The sequence below is a fragment of the Stenella coeruleoalba genome, assembly GCF_951394435.1.
Source record: "Stenella coeruleoalba genome assembly, chromosome: 8".
In the NCBI taxonomy this organism is placed as follows: domain Eukaryota; kingdom Metazoa; phylum Chordata; class Mammalia; order Artiodactyla; family Delphinidae; genus Stenella; species Stenella coeruleoalba.
In genome coordinates, this window is record NC_137154.1 from 48,948,055 (window position 1) to 48,963,665 (window position 15,611).

At 41.2% G+C, this 15,611-nt stretch overlaps 2 protein-coding genes across 2 annotated transcripts; both read right to left on the minus strand.

The window, feature by feature from the left end:
* Window positions 1-3,595: 3,595 nt before the first annotated feature.
* LOC307190402 (RNA polymerase II subunit A C-terminal domain phosphatase SSU72 like protein 3-like) lies at window positions 3,596-4,180 on the minus strand (the record flags this gene model as incomplete). Its single annotated transcript, XM_079929568.1, has 1 exon — window positions 3,596-4,180. The coding sequence occupies one exon, from the start codon at window positions 4,178-4,180 to the stop codon at window positions 3,596-3,598; it is 585 nt and encodes a 194-aa protein (XP_079785694.1).
* Window positions 4,181-6,071: 1,891 nt separating this feature from the next.
* LOC307190243 (RNA polymerase II subunit A C-terminal domain phosphatase SSU72 like protein 3-like) lies at window positions 6,072-6,679 on the minus strand (the record flags this gene model as incomplete). Its single annotated transcript, XM_079929308.1, has 1 exon — window positions 6,072-6,679. The coding sequence occupies one exon, from the start codon at window positions 6,677-6,679 to the stop codon at window positions 6,095-6,097; it is 585 nt and encodes a 194-aa protein (XP_079785434.1). The 3' UTR covers window positions 6,072-6,094.
* Window positions 6,680-15,611: the final 8,932 nt, after the last annotated feature.

Consider the following 15,611-nt stretch of genomic DNA (forward strand, 5'->3'; position numbering starts at 1 on the left):
TCTTAGCAACTCCAGCAACCAAAAGTTTACCCACTCAATGCCCACAATGTTCAGGGTTTTGACGTCTTCCTCAACTGCATCTTTTTTTTTAAAGATTTTTGTGATGTGGACCATTTTTTAAAAAGTCTTTACTGAATTGGTTACAATCTTGCTTCTGTTTTATTTTTTGGCTTTTTTCCTGCAAGGCATGTGGGATCTTAGCTCCCTGACCAGGGATCGAACCCCCACCCCCTACCTTGGAAGGTGAAGTCCCAACCACTGGGCTACCTGGGAAGTCCCTCAACTGCATTTTTCTAACTCTACAAGAGACACCAACTTCTACAGTTCCATCAAGAACTCTACCACTAGATCAAAACTGAAACAGTAAATTCACCAACATTAAAGTTCTAACTTTCCAATCTCTTTTATATGTTTATGGCCTATAAGGGCTCTTAGACAAACAATGTTCCACCATCTATTTAATCCAGTCCCATTCCTTTTCACTTATTCACATACACTTTATATTTTGTTTTTTTAAGTAAATGTATTATATTATTTTTAATTTTTATTGGACTATATAGTTGATTTACAATGTTGTATTAGTTTCTACTGTACAGCAAAGTTTATCAGTTATACATATATATATCCACTCTTTTTCAGATTCTTTTCCCATATAGCTCATTACAGAGTTGAAAAGAGTTCCTTGTGCTATACAGTAGGTCCTTATTAGTTATCTATTTTATATACACTTTATGTTTTGTAATTCATCACTGTAATCACTACATTTTAACACCTGCAACATTTTACAGATCTGTCATATTTTCATTGACTTGCCCAAACAGATAGGAACTCAATTAGCAACATATTAAATTTTCCTCAAAATGGATTTTCCAGCAAAAATAATATCAACTGGACAAAACATTTCTATCTTCAGAACACCCAAAACTACCTAAAAATCTACTTCAATTTGGTGTTCCCATCACATGGAATGATAGCCTCAATGGATTATCCCCTACTGGCACCTATCCTGACCCTCTACCAACCATCAGAGGAGAGACTGATCATAAAGGGTACTGAATCTACCAGGAAAGAAACCCTCACCGCCCTACCACCAGCACTGCCACATGAATGTACATGCACCTGGTCACCTATGGTGAAAACCAGAAAATTGAGAGTGCTTCTAAATTCCTCCCTCTCTCTGCTCTTCAGCAAGTCCTGTAATTTCAACTCCAATATCTTTCTGGTCCCATATCTACTCCACCTCTCCAGAGCCACCACCCTAAAACTGGGTCCACACTTATCCTCAGGAATTACTGTACAAACTAGTCCCAACAGGTCCAACCTTGCTCCAATGTGCCTACACTCTGTAAAGAAAGTCGACATCTACTTTGTGACATAGCAAGTAACCTAATTCAACCAAACCAACTACCTCTCCTTTATTTTCTCCTGCATGTCACACAGGACTTGGTGCCACTGCTGATTAGAACCAAGAGTGTTTTACTTCCCAATAGTAAGGATCCACTTTCAGAGGAACACAAAACTCAAAACGATGAATGTTTTAAACATAAAGAAAATTCTCCTTAGGAAAGAATGCTTTTCTCCATGGAATTCAAATGGCTTGAACAATAAGAAGCCAAGGGGATCCGTTTGTAATATGCATCCCCTACCACAAATGAAAAGACACCTTACCTTTAAATTAGAGGTTTTATTTCATTTAATGAGCTATTTAATTAAACAGATCATACCAGGATTTTAGTAATAAATGCCACCCATTATCTACCCTGAGTTTCTAATACAGTTGGCATTAGCTATCTACCTTACGTTTGGTCGTGTATATATGTCCATGCCTCTCATTAGAGAAATGCAAATCAAAACTACAATGAGACATCATCTCACACCAGTCAGAATGGCCATCATCAGAAAATCTAGAAACAATAAATGCTGGAGAGGGTGTGGAGAAAAGGGAACACTCTTGCACTGCTGGTGGGAATGTGAATTGGTACAGCCACTATGGAGAACAGTATGGAGGTTCCTTAGAGAACGGACTTGAGGTTATGGGGAGGGGGAAGGGTGAGCTGTGACAGGGCAAGAGAGAGTCATGGACATATACACACTAACAAACGTAGTAAGGTAGATAGCTAGTTGGAAGCAGCCGCATGGCACAGGGAGATTGGCTTGGTGCTTTGTGACAGCCTGGAGGGGTGGGATAGGGAGGGTGGGAGGGAGGGAGACACAAGAGGGAAGAGATATGGGAACATATGTATATGTATAACTGATTCACTTTGTTATAAAGCAGAAACTAACACACCCTTGTAAAGCAATTATACCCCAATAAAGATGTTAAAAAAAAAAAAAAACTACAAATAGAACTACCATATGACCCAGCATATACCCTGGGCATATACCCTGAGAAAACCATAATTCAAAAAGAGTCATGTACCAAAATGTTCATTGCAGCTCTATTTACAATAGCCTGGAGATGGAAACAACCTAAGCGTCCATCATCGGATGAATGGATAAAGAAGATGTGGCACATATATACAATGGAATATTACTCAGCCATAAAAAGAAACGAAATTGAGCTATTTGTAATGAGGTCGATAGACCTAGAGTCTGTCATACAGAGTGAGGTAAGTCAGAAAGAGAAAGACAAATACCGTATGCTAACACATATATATGGAATTTAAGGAAAAAAATGTCATGAAGGACCTAGGGGTAAGACAGGAATAAAGACACAGACCTACTGGAGAACAGACTTGAGGATATGGGGAGGGGGAAGTGTAAACTGTGACAAAGCGAGAGAGAGGCATGAACATATATACACTACCAAACGTAAGGTAGATAGCTAGTGGGAAGCAGCTGCATAGCACAGGGAGATCAGCTTGGTGCTTTGTGACCACCTGGAGGGGTGGGATGGGGAGGGTGGGATGGAGGGAGATGCAAGAGGGAAGAGATATGGGAACATATGTATATGTATAACTGATTCACTTTGTTATAAAGCAGAAATTAACACACCATTGTAAAGCAATTATACCCCAATAAAGATGTTTAAAAAAAAAAGATGTGGCACATATATACAATGGAATATTACTCCGCCATAAAAAGAAACGAAATTGAGCTATTTGTAATGAGGTGGATAGACCTAGAGTCTGTCATACAGAGTGAAGTAAGTCAGAAAGAGAAAGACGAATACCGTATCCTAACACATATATATGGAATTTAAGAAAAAAAAAATGTCATGAAGAACCTAGGGGTAAGACAGGAATAAAGACACAGACCTACTAGAGAACGGACTTGAGGATATGGGGAGGGGGAAGGGTGGGCTGTGACAAAGCGAGAGAGAGGCATGAATTCTTTCTTCTGAATCAAGTACCCACACCATTGTCCCTCAAATTGGAAGGCTTTGGATGCCGACTAGCGGTCCATGTTCCATTTCCCATGAAATATATTCTCCTCCACTTCCTTCCCTGGGTTGAAAAAAAGGGTACTTGAAAAAAATTATAGAGACAGCCTTAGTGGACAGGGCTTTGAGGACACTTCTCACAGAAGATACCACTAGCCCAAAAGTCCAGGCACAAGTTCTTATCTGCAAAGGAGCTGAAATCAGCCAAGATCTTCAGCAGAAGCAAACTGTGTGAAGAAAGTTCCCTCCTGTTTTCTCCTTCTCTGCCTGGAGCAACTCAGCCAGACTGCCTTCCATGTCTTCCACCTGCTGGAGACCTTGGCAGAGCTCACAGATGATCAGAGATCCAAGGGTGGCTAATTCCAGGGTGTCCTCTATGTCCACATTGATCACGTGCACAGGCTGCCAGGTCTCCTGATCTCTGGCACACATAGCTGCCACAACCCTGTTATAGACTCTCTCCGCACAGGTGAAGATGACATCGAAGGGATCTCTGCACTCTTGAAATCTTTCTGGGTGAGGCTTGATTCTGTCACTTCTTTTCAAGATGTGTAAGACTCCATTCCCTTTGTAGTATTTTTGGTCTTTACAGGAAAGGTCTTTCTGCATCATATTACATGAAGTTGAAAAGTCATAAGCCACTGGTTCCTTGGGCGCCAGTCTTGGGAACCTCATGAGGGATCCCATTCCAAAAAACCTGACACTGAAACTTTTCTTCCTGAGGATGCTGTGGGCTTCCATGCTCCTGTCTATGTTACGCATACAGACCACAGCCACTCTGAGTGGAGAGGAGGGCATTATGGCGGCTCCTTGGGACTCCCAGCCAGACGAGTGGACTTCAGGGGCCGAGGGAACTCTGAAGCCAGGAGGTTGACTGGCTGGGTCCAGCTCTCCCAACCTGTGTTAGTGTCAAACAACGGAAACGGGGTTTACATGGAGTCACCTCCCCACAGTGGGAAGAGAATTCTTGATTGATGATTGGCTTAGCTCTTGAGTGATTGGGTTTGGATAGTGGGCTCTGACCAGAGAACCCAATCCAGTCATCAGAACCATCCGGTCGTTAAATCACCTGAATGTCTAAATCTCCACAAGGGTATGCTTACCCCGTGGGTGTGTCTTGAAATCTCCACTTAGCCCTGTTGGTGCACCTGTGGATGGGGCTACGATTGATATTAGGCAAATTACCTAGACTCCTCCAAAACTTGTCACCAGCCCCTCCAGTGACTTGAGAACATGCCTGTGAAAAACGTGTTTGAAACTTCCAAGCTCACACTTAAGTCAATTTTACATAAAATTACAAGAGTTGTTTCATATTCCTTTCATCAGCTGATACTCTAGAAGTGTAATTGTGTCAAATCTCAGGAGGATTCCTATAGTTTTGCCTATAAAGTAATAAAATGATTCACCAGTGTAAAAAGCGACTCCTTGAAAACATCCCTGCTGACAGTGTTTCAGGAGTTACAAGAACACTACACATCCTCCTATTGATTTTCTTGAATTCATGATGATTCTCCAGGGACTGGAGCGGCCTCCACCGGCTCTCCCATGTCTTCAAGTACGGGTCTGTCAGACCATTCTATACTGAAATAGTCATTTATAGTTCCACTCCTTTTGTTAGTTTGCACAGTTGACTGAGCAAAGGTCATAGAGGTAAAACTCATGAACGGGACACCAAACAGGAAGGAGAGACAGTCCTGTCACTTCAAAATGGTACAGAATGAACATCCATTTAGAAAGCCACAGATTTTATGTCCCTGTGCCTCTGTCAATTATAGTGATTATCACATTGAAAAGAGTCCTACCTCGGTAAACGCACTCGGTCTTCTCAAAGCGTGAATCCAAGACCCAGGGCCTTAACATCAACCTGGAATATGAGACAAAGGCAAATTTGGACCCCAGACCACCAAATCAGAAACTCTGGGAGTCGAGCCTGGAGATCTGGGATGTACGAAGCCCTTCAGGTGATTGTGATGTGCACCAAAGCATGAGAGCAGCTGTCTCAAAGCAGAGGGTCCTGAGCCTTGGCTGGACCTTAGAAGTCCCTGGGAATTCGTTCCAAGCAGGGCTTCAAGAGCACAAGGGAAGCAGGATGTTTGTAAGAGAAAAGTCATGGTAGGAAAAACCAGGCATAAATGAAAATGTACTCAGAACTTACATATAGCATGAAATTTTTTTTATTAGCGTCAGTGACCCAGACCTGAAACATTCTAACACACAGCGAAGAGCAAGATCTTGGGCTCAAACTATAATCAAGACCAGAGGGGAGGACCATGTTTCAGAAGAATTGAGAAATACTTCTTTAAGCCAACCCTTGAAGACTAGTACACTAACTGGTGCCACATAATGTGAAGAAGGTGAAGGGGGGAGACTCGGGGGATCGGCCACGGTTTGCTCATCTGGAAGTGGAGTTCCTGGATGTTCACTTCCTCACGGAACTATGTGAGCACTGAATTGTCTCTTCCAAGGAAAGTACCTCGAATGCTGTCCCCAGTGTTGGAAGGGTTTTATGCCTAGTGGTAGTCCCTGTTCCATTTCCCATAAAATGCTTTTCCCCACTTCCTTCCCTGGCTGGGGTGTCTCTGAAAAAAAAAATCATACACATGTCCTTTAGCAAAAAGAGTTTTGAATACACTTCTCACAGAAAATACCAACTAGCCCAAAAGTCCAGGCACAAGTTCTTACCGAGAAAGGAGTTCAAACCAGCCAAGATCTTCAGTAGAAGCAGACCGTGTGCAGAAAGCTCCTTCCTGTTTTCCCCTCTGCTGCCAGGAGAAGCTCAGCCAGACTGCTTTCCATGTCATCTGCCTGCTGGAGACCTTGGCAGAGCTCACAGATGATCAGAGATCCAAGAGTGGCGTCCTCCAGGGTGTCGTCTATGTCCACGTTGATCACGTGAACAGGTTGACAGGTCTCCTGCTCTCGGGTGCACAGATCTGCCACCACCCTGTCATAGACGCTCTCCTGACATGTGAAGATGACATCAAAGGGATCCCTGCACTCTTGAAATCTTTCCGGGTGAGGCTTGATTCTCTCATTTCTTCCCAAGACGTGTAAGACACCATTGCTTCTATAGCATTCTCCATCTTTGCGGAGAAGGTCCTTGCTCATTTGCTCATACGTGGTGGAAAAATCATAAACCACGGGGAGGTTACCTGCACGTCCTGGGAGCCTCACACAGGATCCGACTCCAAAAGACTTGACATTGAACCCTTTCTTCATGAGGACGCTGTGGGCTTCCATGCTCCTGTTCATGTTACTCATACAGACCACAGCCACCCTGAGTGGAGAGGAGGGCATGATGGAAGCTCCTTGGGACTCCCAGCCAGATGAGTGGACTTCAGGGGCTGAGGGAACTCTGAAGCCAGAAGGATGACCGGCTGGGTCCAGCTCTCCCAACCTGTGTTAGTGTCAAACAACGGAAACCGGGTTTACATGGAGTCACCTCCCCACAGTGGGAGGAGAATTCTTGATTGATGATTGGCTTAGCTCTTGAGTGATTGGGTTTGGATAGTGGGCTCTGACCAGAGAACCCAATCCAGTCATCAGAACCATCCGGTCGTTAAATCACCTGAATGTCTAAATCTCCACAAGGATATGCTTACCCCGTGGGTGTGTCTTGAAATCTCCACTTAGCCCTGTTGGTGCACCTGTGGATGGGCCTACGATTGATATTAGGCAAATTACCTAGACTCCTCCAAAACTTGTCACCAGCCCCTCCAGTGACTTGAGAACATGCCTGTGAAAAACGTGTTTGAAACTTCCAAGCTCACACTTAAGTCAATTTTACATAAAATTACAAGGGTTGTTTCATATTCCTTTCATCAGCTGATATTCTAGAAGTGTAATTGTGTCAAATCTCAGGAGGATTCCTATAGTTTTGCCCATAAAGTAATAAAATGATTCACCAGTGTAAAAAGCGACTCCTTGAAAACATCCCTGCTGACAGTGTTTCAGGAGTTACAAGAACACTACACATCCTCCTATTGATTTTCTTGAATTCATGATGATTCTCCAGGGACTGAAGTGGCCTCCACCAGCTCTCCCATGTCTTCAAGTATGGCTCTGTCGGACCATTCTATACTGAAATAGTCATTTATAGTTCCATTCCTTTTGTTAGTTTGCACAGTTGACTGAGCAAAGGACATAGAGGTTGCCTGTGGGTCCTGGGAGCCTCACACGGGATCCAGCTCCAAAAGATTTGACACTGAACCCTTTCTTCATGAGGATGCTGTGGGCTTCCACGCTCCTGTTCATGTTACTCATACAGACCATAGCCACCCAGAGCGAGAAGGAGGGCATGGTGGTCGCCACTCGGGACTCCAGCCAGACGGCTGGAGATTGAGGGGACTCTGAAGCCAGGGAGAAGACTGCCTCCATCCAGCTCTTCCAACTAGTGTACTGTCAAAGAACAGAGACCAGGCTTATATGAAGTCACCACCCACCCTTGGTGCCTGGAGAACTCTTGATTGATTGATTGATTGATTGGGTTAACTCTTGATTGGCTGGGTTTGGATAGTGGGCTCTGACCAGAGAACTCAATCCAGTCATCAGAACAATCGGGTGATTAAATGAACTGAAAATCTAATTCTTTGCAAGGGTATGGTTACCCACTGGGAGCGTTTTGAAATCTCTAGTTAGCCCTGTTTGTTCACCTGTGTATGGGACTACTATTGATATTAGACAAAATACCTAGACTATTCCCAAGCTTGTCACCGACCACTCCAGTGACCTGTGAACACACATGTGGAAAATGTGTTTGAAATTTCCATGCTTACACTTAATTCAGTTATATGTAAAATTAAAAGTGTTTTGTGTATTTCTTTCATACAATTGATACTCTACAAATGTAACTGTGTTAAATCAGAGGAAGGCACATACAGTTTTGTCCATAAAATCATAAAATGATTCACCAGTGTAAAAAGTGACTTCTGGAAAACATCCCTGCTGATAGTGTTTCAGGAGTTACAAGAACACCACACATCCTCCTTTTGATTTTCTTAAATTCATGATAATTCTCGAAAGACTCCAGTGGCCTCCACCAGGTTTCTGATGTCTTTTACACTCAGTCTCATAGTGGAATCCCCAAACCAGAAGCATCAACATCAATTGGGAATGTGTTAATGCAAATTTTGACCCCAGATCACCCAATCAGTATCTCTGGGAGTGGAGCCCATAGATCTGTCTTTTTTAGAAACACTCATATGATTGTGTATTACACCAAGGCTTAAGAGCACCTGCCTCGAGGCAGAGGTTTCTGCAACTTGACTGGACCTTGGAAGTCCCTGGGAAGTTGTAAAAAGCACTGTTTCAAGAATAGAAGAGAGGGCTTCCCTGGTGGTGCAGTGGTTGAGAGTCCGCCTGCCGATGCAGGGGACATGGGTTCGTGCCCCAGTCTGGGAGGATCCCACATGCCGCGGAGCGGCTGGGCCCGTGAGCCATGGCCGCTGAGCCTGCGCATCCGGAGCCTGTGCTCTGCAACGGGAGAGACCACAGCAGTGAGAGGCCCGCTTACCGCAAAAAAAAAAAAAAAAAAAAAAGAGACCTACTGTATAGCACAGGGAACTATTCTCATAATTTTGTAATAACCTATAAGGGAAAAGAATGTGAGGAAGAATATATATATGTATATATATGTGTGTATATATATGTATGTGTACATATATATACACATATATACACCTGAATCACTGTGCTCTACAACTGAAACTAACACAACATTGTAAATCAACTATACTTCAATTAAATATATATATATTAATATAAATATATATATATATAAAGAGGCACAAACTACTAGGTATAAAATAGATAAGCAACAAGGATATATTGTACAGCACAGGGAAATACAGACATTATCTTGTAATAACTTTAAATGGAGTAAAATCTATAAAATTTTGAATTACCTTGCTGTACCCATTTTGTATATTGATATACAATATTACTAATGTAATATTGTATATCAACTATACTTCAATTAAACAGTAAAGAATAGTGTAAAAAGATAAAATAAAATAAAATTTTTAAAGGAGAGAATTAAGGTCTCAGAGCCCAAATTATAATCATGACCTAAGGGGAGGATCACGTTTCAAAGGCATTGAGAAGCACTAAGCTAAGCCAATCCTTGAAGGCCAGTTCACAAAATAGTGCTGTATAATTTGGACAGAGGTGAAGGGAGGAGACTGGGAGGATCAGCCATAATTTGCTCATCTAGAAAATGGAGTTCCTGGATGGTAACTTCATTGCAGAGTGATGTGATCCCTGAATTGTCTCTTCCAAGGTAAGTACCTTGAGCATCGTCTCCCACATAGGAAGGGATTTTATGACTACTGGTAGTCCATGTTCCAATTTCCATAAAACGCTTTTCCCATCCATTTTCTTCCCTGGGTAGGTGTACCTGAAAAAAATCGTACAAAGATATTTTAATGGAAAGAGCATTAAAGACACCTCTCACAGAAAATACAGACTAGCTCAAAGTTCCAGGCACAAGTTCTGATGGCTGAAGAAGCCCAAGATCTTCAGTAGAAGCAGACCATGTGAAGAAAGCTCCTTCCAGTTTTCCCCTCCACTGCCAGGAGCAGCTGGGCCAGATGGTCTTCTAGGTCATCAGCATGCTGGAGGCATTGGCAGAGCTCACAGATGATCAAAGCTCCAAGGGTGGGGTCCTCCAGGGTGTCATCCGTGTCCACATTGATCAAGTGCACAGTCTGACAGGTCTCCTGCTCTCTGGCACACAGATCTTCCACAATTCTGTTGAAGATGCTCTCCTCACAGGTGGAATTGACATCAAAGGGATACTTGCAGTCTTGAATCTTCTGAGTGGGGTTTGATTCTCTCATTTCTTCCCAAGGTGTGTAAGGTTCCATTCCTGCTCTAGCATTCTTTACCTTTCCTGTTAAGGTTGTGTACATCTGCTTATATATCTTTGAGAAATGGTAAATCACTGCAAGATCTGCATTTTTGGAGAAAGAACAGTAGCTATAACCTCTGCAGTTTTTCACATACAATGTCTATTATGCAATCACACCCAATCAAATATTACCAAGCATTTCAAGAAATATCATCAATAACAAAATCATTGAGGAAAATGTAACAGGCACAGAACTACAAATGAATTAAATATTGGAATTATCAGACAGATATTTTTTAATAAAATGTTTATCTGGATCATTTTAGAAAATATCTATTGTGTCTTCAAAGTTAAATCATCACCAAAAGAGAAGTCCCCATCCAGGATCTCCAGGACCATAAGTAGTTGCCTATTGCCATCACGGGCTCAGCAAGAAGATGCATGGAAAATTTCTACTGAGTGTTGGTCCAACCTTAATTAATGTTATGAACTGAACTATAAATGTGAGCTATGAGGACTCATCTGTATCTCAGATGTGATGCCTGTATTAAACAGACTTCTGTGACCCTATTCAGAGATCCTGGCCCAGTCTGAGAGACTCCTGTTCTTCCTGAATTAGTTCAAGGAACAGAGATAACCCTGTGAGGAGCACACATATGATCCATTAAGACTGAGTGGAGCGGCGAATAATACCTCACCTGCTGAGCAGTTTACTGCAGAGCATTCTACTTCCCAAAACCTCCCATCACATCACCATTTGACTCAATGACCTGACAAAGCTTTGGCCTTTGGAAGAATTCCCACTGTCTAGAAATCTTGGGCTTCTCTAAGGAGGGCAGGGAGAACTACTTCTATAAATATTTCAAAGACAAGGACTAAGGCCTGAGAGCTTTGCAATTGACAAAAGACAACAAGATGTGCCTCAAACAGCAGATGAAGGAGAGGGTAGTCTTACTGAACCAAACTTTGGTCCGCTTGCCCAAACTCAGTAAAGCCAACCTACTGACACCAGGTTTGGGGAAAGGAAAGTGCAGTGTTTATTGCAGGTGCCAAACAAGGAGTCCAGGTGGCAAATGCTCAAAAGACCCAAACTCCCCATGGCTTCTAGTGAAAGGTTTTTAAAGACAGTGTGCAGTAGAGGGTTGCATGGTGAGTGATCACCTCATAGACTTTCTTCTGATTGGTTGGTGGTGAGGTAATGGGGAGTCAGCATCATCAACCTTCTAGTTCCAACTGGTCTGGGGTCTACATGCTTGTGATTAGCATGCAGTTAACTTCTTCCACCTGGTGGGGGTTGTAGCATCTGCAAAATCACTCAAAGGATATGGCTCAGCATATCATCTTACAGCCCTTGAGAAGGAACTTAAGGTCCTTGACTTTGTTTAATGACAAAACTATTATTTTATCTTATTAACTGTTTGCTTTTGTTTCTGAATTTTCTCACTTCTCTGATTAAATTTATTCTTTGGAACTCAGAGAAGGCCTAGGAGGATAAAGTTTTTCTACAAACAAGAGATAGGCAAAGGACAAGTGGGGGGAGGGTGGGTCAGTCCCCAGAAGGCCCATAGTGTCCTGCTTGTTTACAGCAGGAACACACAGCCACTGCTCAGATCACAATCACCTCCTTTGTGCATTCTCTCTCCAATTTACTCAGCTTAGGTGACCAGAGACCTAATATTTGTGTACCTGTGTTATCCGGCTACTAAGGGAATCTAAGTACAGAAAATCCTATTTGATAAAGTTGACTTTCAGATGTATGGACTAGATGTATCTGTTTTCTCTCATTTCTTGGATATAAATACAAATGTGTTTCAGAAAGATGGTGACTATGAAAATTGCTGTAGTTTCATCCACTTCAATGTCAGGTTGTTTTGCAGCCAATTTTTACTCCTTGAGAGAATATACAGGAATAGATAATATATCTCTTCCTTTGGAGGTCTGAAAAATCTGCTTGAAAGCTTTGAAAGGCACCATCCAAGTTTTCAAGCTCAACAATAATTTCTTGTTCAACCGCCTAAGTTGAAGGACAGCCAGAGAGTTGAAGGAGAAGCTCTCGTGTTAAGATGTCACCCAGTATATAGTTGGAATACTGCAGTGAGTATAAGTACAAGACAATCAATGCTTTTATGCAATAAAAATATTTCCCTACTTGTTTGAGGCCCAAAATGAAAAATTTGTGAAACAAGCTATGGATGTACCAATGGATGCACCAGCATACCTATATATTAATTTTTTTCTAAATTAAATTTACAGTTTTGTCTTCTATATTAAGTACTGTCATTTTGTACAAAGAATAAATCTAAATTTACAGTGACTATTCAGAATTATTTTTTTCTCTCTGCTTCCTCCCCAGCTTCCTGAGCTCCAGCTGCTCTTATCCCTGGGAAAGTCCATGAGACGCTCAAGTGGGTTCTAGTCCATGGTTCATATTTCAACCTCAGAAATAAGTCCAGACCTGGCTGGAAGACAGTATTGGAGTAGAAGAATGAGGAACAGTAGCCACTGTATGTTACCGTTCATGGTCCCTCAGACCTGAATGATAAGTGACCATCTAACTGAGAAAATAATATCCTTGGGCATGAGGAGGCTTGGGTTTCCCCTGCCTGAAGCTACACTCTCCAAAGGAGAAAGGGAGGGGGGATAAATTAGGAGTATGAGATTAACAGATACAACTACTGTACATAAAATAGATAAGCAACAAGGATTTATGGTATAGCACAGGGAACTATATTCAATGTCTTATAATAACCCATAATGGAAAATAATCTGGAAATATATATAATATATATATATATACATATAGATATATATATAATTGCATCACTTTGCTGTACACCTAAAAACTAACACAATATTGTAAATCAACCATACTTCAATTTTTTAAAAGATGGTTTTTCCTATAGTCAGTATTTTTTGAATGTTTTAAATGTCTTTTTTATTATTACTACTTTATTTCCAATTTTTTGAAGTCTATTCTGGAAAAAAATATCTTGCCCTCAAAGTTCTTATGTCTTCTTGTAATTACCTCTACAAGAAAGTCCATATTCTCCAGACACATTTTTATGTGAAATCAGTGGACACTCAGTTGTATTTCTGTGGCTGAACACAGTTTGTTTATTTCCAAATTACTTCAAGAACCCAGGCAACAATTTATGTTTCATGTACTTTAGGACATCAGTGAACTGAAACTTTTTAAAGCTACATTTGTTCATGTGAATTCTTTGAGTTTCTTACAGAAAGCTTTGCAGTGCAATTGTCTGACTTTTTAAAATCAATAGTCAACTCAAGATAAGGGTCCAATTTTATTTTTTTGGATGTTGATATCCAGTTTTTCCAAAACTATTTATTGAAGAGAGACTATCCTTTCCCCATTGTGTGTTCTTGGCACACTTGTTAAAGATGAGTTGACAGTACCTGCCAGTTCCATACTGTAGCTTTGTAATATATTTTGAAATCAGGAAGTGCTATGTCTCCAACTGTGTTCTTTTCATTCAAAATTGCTTTGGCTATTCAGGGTCTTTTCAGGTTTCATATGAACTTCAGGATTATTTTTTTCTATTTCTATTAAAAATGGCTTTGGAAAGAACTCAAACAAACAACCTAACAATGCACCTAAAGCAACTAGAGAAAGAAGAACAAACAAAACCCAAAGTTATTAGAAGGAAAGAAATCATAAAGTTCAGGAGAAGAAATAAATGAAAGAGATTAAAAGTAAACAATAGAAAAGATCGATGAAACTAAAAGCTGGTTCTTTGAGAAGATAAACAAAACTGAGAAGCCTTTAGCCACACCCATCAAGAGAAAAAGGGAGAGGGCCCAAATCAATAAAATTAGAAACGAAAAAGGAGAAGTTACAACCGACACCACAGAAATACAAAGAAGCCTAAGAGACTACTATAAGCAACTATACGCCAACAAAATGGACAACCTAGAAGAAATGGACAAATTCTTAGAAAGGTACAATCTCCCAAGACTGAACCAGGAAGAAACAGAAAATATGAACAGACCAATTACAAGTACTGAATTTGAGTCTGCAGTTTAAAAACTCCCAACAAACAAAAGTCAAGGACCAGATGGCGTCACAGGCAAATTCTATCAAACACTTAAAGAAGAGTTAACACCTGTCCTTCTGAAACTATTCCAAAAAATTTCAGAGGAAGGAACACTTCCAAACTCATTCTATGAGTCCACCATCACCCTGATACCAAAACCAGACAAAGATACCACAAAAAAAAAAAAAAGAAAATTACAGGCCAATATCACTGATGAACATAGATGCAAAAATCCTCAACAAAATACTAGTAAATCAAATCCAACAAAATATTAAAATGATTATATACCATGATCAAGTGGGATTTATCCCAGGGAAAAACATAAGCAGAACACTCTTTGACATGAATTGCAGCAATATGTTTTTGGATCCACCTCCTAGAATAATGAAAATGAAAACAAAAATAAACAATTGGGACCTAATTAAGCTTAAAAGCTTCTGCACAGCAAAGGAAACCATAAACAAAACGAAAAGACAACCCACAGAATGGGAGAATATATTTGCAAACGATGCGCCCCACAAGGGATTAATCTCCAAAATATACAAACAGCTCATGCAGCTCAATATCAAGAAAAGAAAACAACCCAATCAGACAGTGGGCAGAGGGCCTTCCCTGGTGGTGCAGTGGTTGAGAGTCTGCCTATGATGCAGGGGACGCGGGTTTGTGCCCCAGTCCAGGAGGATCCCACGTGCCGTGGAGCGGCTGGGCCCGTGAGCCATGGTCGCTGAGCCTGCGCGTCCGGAGCCTGTGCTCCGCAACGGGAGAGGCCACAACAGTGAGAGGCCTACGTACCGCAAAAAAAAAAAAAAAGTGGGCAGAAGATCTAAATAGACATTTCTCCAAAGAAGACATACAGATGGCCAAAAGCACATGAAAAGATGCTCAACATCGCTAATTATTAGAGAAATGCAAATCAAAACTACAGTGAGGTATCACCTTACATTGGTCAGAATGGCCGTCATCAAAAAGTTTACAAACAATAAATGCTGGAGAGGGTGTGGAGAAAAGGGAACCCTCCTACACTGTTGTGTGGTTATGTAAATTGGTACAGCCATTATGGAGAACAGTATAGAGGTTCCTTAAGAAACCAACCAAAAATAGAGCTACCTGGGCACATATCTGGAGAAAACTATAATTCAAAAAGATACATGCACCCCAATGTTCATAGCAGCACTACTTACAATAGCCAAGACATGGAAGCAACCTAAGTGTCCATTGACAGAGGGATAGATAAAGAAGATGTGGTACATATATACAATGGAATATTACCCAGCCATAAAAAAGAACAAAATAATGTCACTTGCAGCAATTGGATGGACCTAGAGATTAT